Raw genomic sequence first — 3,217 nt, 5'->3', positions numbered from 1 at the left:
AAACACCATTAAACATTTAAAATCCACTTTAAAAACTAAATAAAATCTTTTATAATGATAAATGAATGACAATTTTTTTTTTTAAAATCCACTAAATATTTATTACAATTAAAACTAACATAGAAAGTAAAAAATAATCATAAACTTGAGCCTTAAATCAATAACCTTTTGACTCCCTAAATTTTGTTTACCAAAATTCCTTTTCAAAACACATCATGCTTTCATGCTCAATCCTCCTCCCTGTCTTTGTCTTTCTTCCATGTTTCTTCTCATTGGATATAGTGTTCTTCTTTTCTCTATGATATCCTTGAAACCCTTTAGGCTTATTCCTCTTTCCTTGATGCAATCTTTTACTTTTCGCAATTGCCCACATAGCATCTATATCCTCCCAATAATCTTGCATTTCATCATATTCCACAGTTGAACCTTTTGGTACCTCACCCTCACCCTTTTTAAACATGTTTTCATTCTCATCCTGATCTGCATCATTTGATGTCCATAATAACCGAGATGAAATATCAGCATAATCTTTTGATGACTTAAGCAATCGTCCAGAACTAAATCGATAGTATTCTTGCGTAGATGCATCTAAGTATCTTAAATTCTTGATCCGTCTAACACATTTTCTCCTCAATTTCCCTTGCAACTTAAGACGACAACACTTTTGTAAATCTAGATATTCAAGATGAGGACAACCCTTAAGAATTGCAAACAAGCCCTTATGATTTAAGGGGTTATCATAAAGTTCGAGATGGCGTAACAAGGGCATATTTCGTGAAATAATATATGCTGCTTTGTTTCCTCCAAAAATGAATCCGGCATGCCTCAACTTCAAGGATCTTAACAGGGGAAAACTTTGACCAATAGCTTCCAATTCAAATACAGATATACGACAAAAGGTAAGATCAAGTTCCTCTAGTACCGAAAGCTTTGGGGCCATCTTACTTAATTCTGGAAACTCCCAACGCAAATTGCATTGAACAAGACATAGACATCGCAGATGACATCCCCTGTAGAATGATAATACAAACATGCTCAACAATGTGTGCTAGTAAAAAGTTATATAAAGAAAAAGTGACCATAAAGAAGATATTGATTTAAACAAATAGCTGAAAATAACTACTCACATAAAACAATTGAAACCTGAACATCTGATATATCAAAGTGTGTTTAATTAAACATGTCTAAAAAGAACAATTTTTATGTAATTGAAATCTTAACATCTAACGTATCAAAGTGTGTTTAATTAAACATGTCTAATAGAATTTCAGCTATATATCATCTTACTAACCGCACATACAAAGGCTTAGATTATTCAAATTAATCTAGCTAGGCTTTGAATTTTTTAAATCCTTTTCAAACATAAATACTATTTACATTCATGGTACCAAAATCAATCAACAAAATAGAAATACATATTAAAATATAAAATATATGTTAAAAATAAGATTAATAATATATGCATTCATACACAATAAAAATACTATTTGCACATTAATATTTGTGTATAAATATATGTATAATTTAATTTATTTTTAATATATATTTGATATTTCAATGTGTATTTTATGGTTAATTTTAATATCCATTTAATATAGTTGCTTCTACAAATATATAATGATTGATTTTAGATTTACATGCATGTAGCATTTTTGTATCAAAGATGGCTGCATACACTTGCATAAATAGATAAGTAAACTGACTAATAGACCAATTCGGATGGATTAAGATCACTAGTTTTATTGTTTCCAAAACAGAAAATGAAGAAAAAAATTATTGAAAAAAAGAAAACGTATTTGAACTTACGAATCAAGAATGTAATTGAGAAGATCATTGACACCAAAACCCTGGACTTCAAAATCCACCAACTGGCCACGGCTTCGATCAACTGCGTGGCGGCACATCTTACGCAAATCGTAGGTCTCATGCTTTGCACGCCCCAGGTTGCACATGTCAATGGTGCGCCACAAGAATGGATCCATGGAGATGCTACGCCATAGCTTGCAGACTTTCTGGGCACTGGTAAGGATATGGAACGCGCCGAGTTTTGTCATGATGAGGAGAGTCATTTCGTATGGAAGATCCAGCCAGTTCCTCGTGGCCGTGGTGCAGGCTCTGGGACGCAACAACGGATTCGTGTCCCAACGGGTTCTGTTCTTGGGTCGCCATAATAGATTGTTTTCCCATGGCATTGACGAACAAAGAGATGATGGTGACTGGTGAGGGTTTTGATTTGTTGACAAAAGGAAAAAAGAAATGAATTAGGGTTTCTCTTTGCCATGAAGCTGCTTATTAAAAAATATTAGTGAGTAGCGAGAGCTAAAATCGTGTTTCGTGTTCCGCAATCCTCAATCCTCAAGATTCGATCTGTTTCCGTTACTTTCTCTTGAAACGTTTACTCACGGTGCATTGAATATTTTGAAATGGAAAGATTTTGATAAAAAGTAAAAACTCAAGGAGTCAATTTCGTAGGGGCAAGCAGGTCGGTTTGGTTTGGGTTTAAACTAAAATTAGAATCGAACATATTAAGATGTAATTAGTTCGATTTGGTTTGGATTTGTACTTTTTTGTGTATGTATCCGAACCAAATCAAATTGATTGAAACAGATTGGTTCAATTCGGATAATTGGGTACTTTGAAATTCATAAAAAAATCACATTTTTATCTTAAAAATTCAATAAGTACAATAAATATATAACATTAATATAAATAATCTAAACATGTTAAACACCAAATACATTAAAAACTAAACTTATTAAAATCTAAACATATTAATAGTAAATAATCTCACTAAAAGCCACTAAAAATCATATATTTTTTTTATTTTTTTATTTAATTAATATATGATCGGGTTCACGGGTTGGTTTGAATTCTGTACCCTCACAATCGATACCCGAACTAATCACTAACAAAGGTCATTAGTTTGGTTCGGGTTGGACTCCATTACCCGTTGATTCCAGAACCAATTTAATTGGTTTGGTTCGGATTCGGACAAGTAATCGAATACCCGCTATTCACGCTCACCCTACAATTTCGCATAAAGTTAAATGCAATATCAAAATAGAGTAATACATATTAATTGAAACATAACACATTTTAGTAAAAAAGATATTCACACGTCAAAATTAATCACTAAAATTAATTATCAATATATTTATGTACTATTTAATTTATTTTTAATATATATATATATATATTTCAATATATATTTTATGCT

At 31.6% G+C, this 3,217-nt stretch overlaps 1 protein-coding gene across 1 annotated transcript; it reads right to left on the bottom strand.

The window, feature by feature from the left end:
* Positions 188–2,406, bottom strand: LOC107632279 (F-box protein SKIP19-like). The gene is made up of 2 exons (XM_016335978.2): positions 1,807–2,406; positions 188–1,010 (listed from the first exon to the last, which is right to left on the bottom strand). The coding sequence occupies exons 1-2, from the start codon at positions 2,190–2,192 to the stop codon at positions 188–190; spliced, it is 1,209 nt and encodes a 402-aa protein (XP_016191464.2). The 5' UTR covers positions 2,193–2,406.

This window comes from Arachis ipaensis, chromosome B03 (genome assembly GCF_000816755.2).
Source record: "Arachis ipaensis cultivar K30076 chromosome B03, Araip1.1, whole genome shotgun sequence".
NCBI lineage: Eukaryota > Viridiplantae > Streptophyta > Magnoliopsida > Fabales > Fabaceae > Arachis > Arachis ipaensis.
Note: the sequence above shows the minus strand (reverse complement) of the source record. Positions and strands in the feature narration are given on the sequence as shown.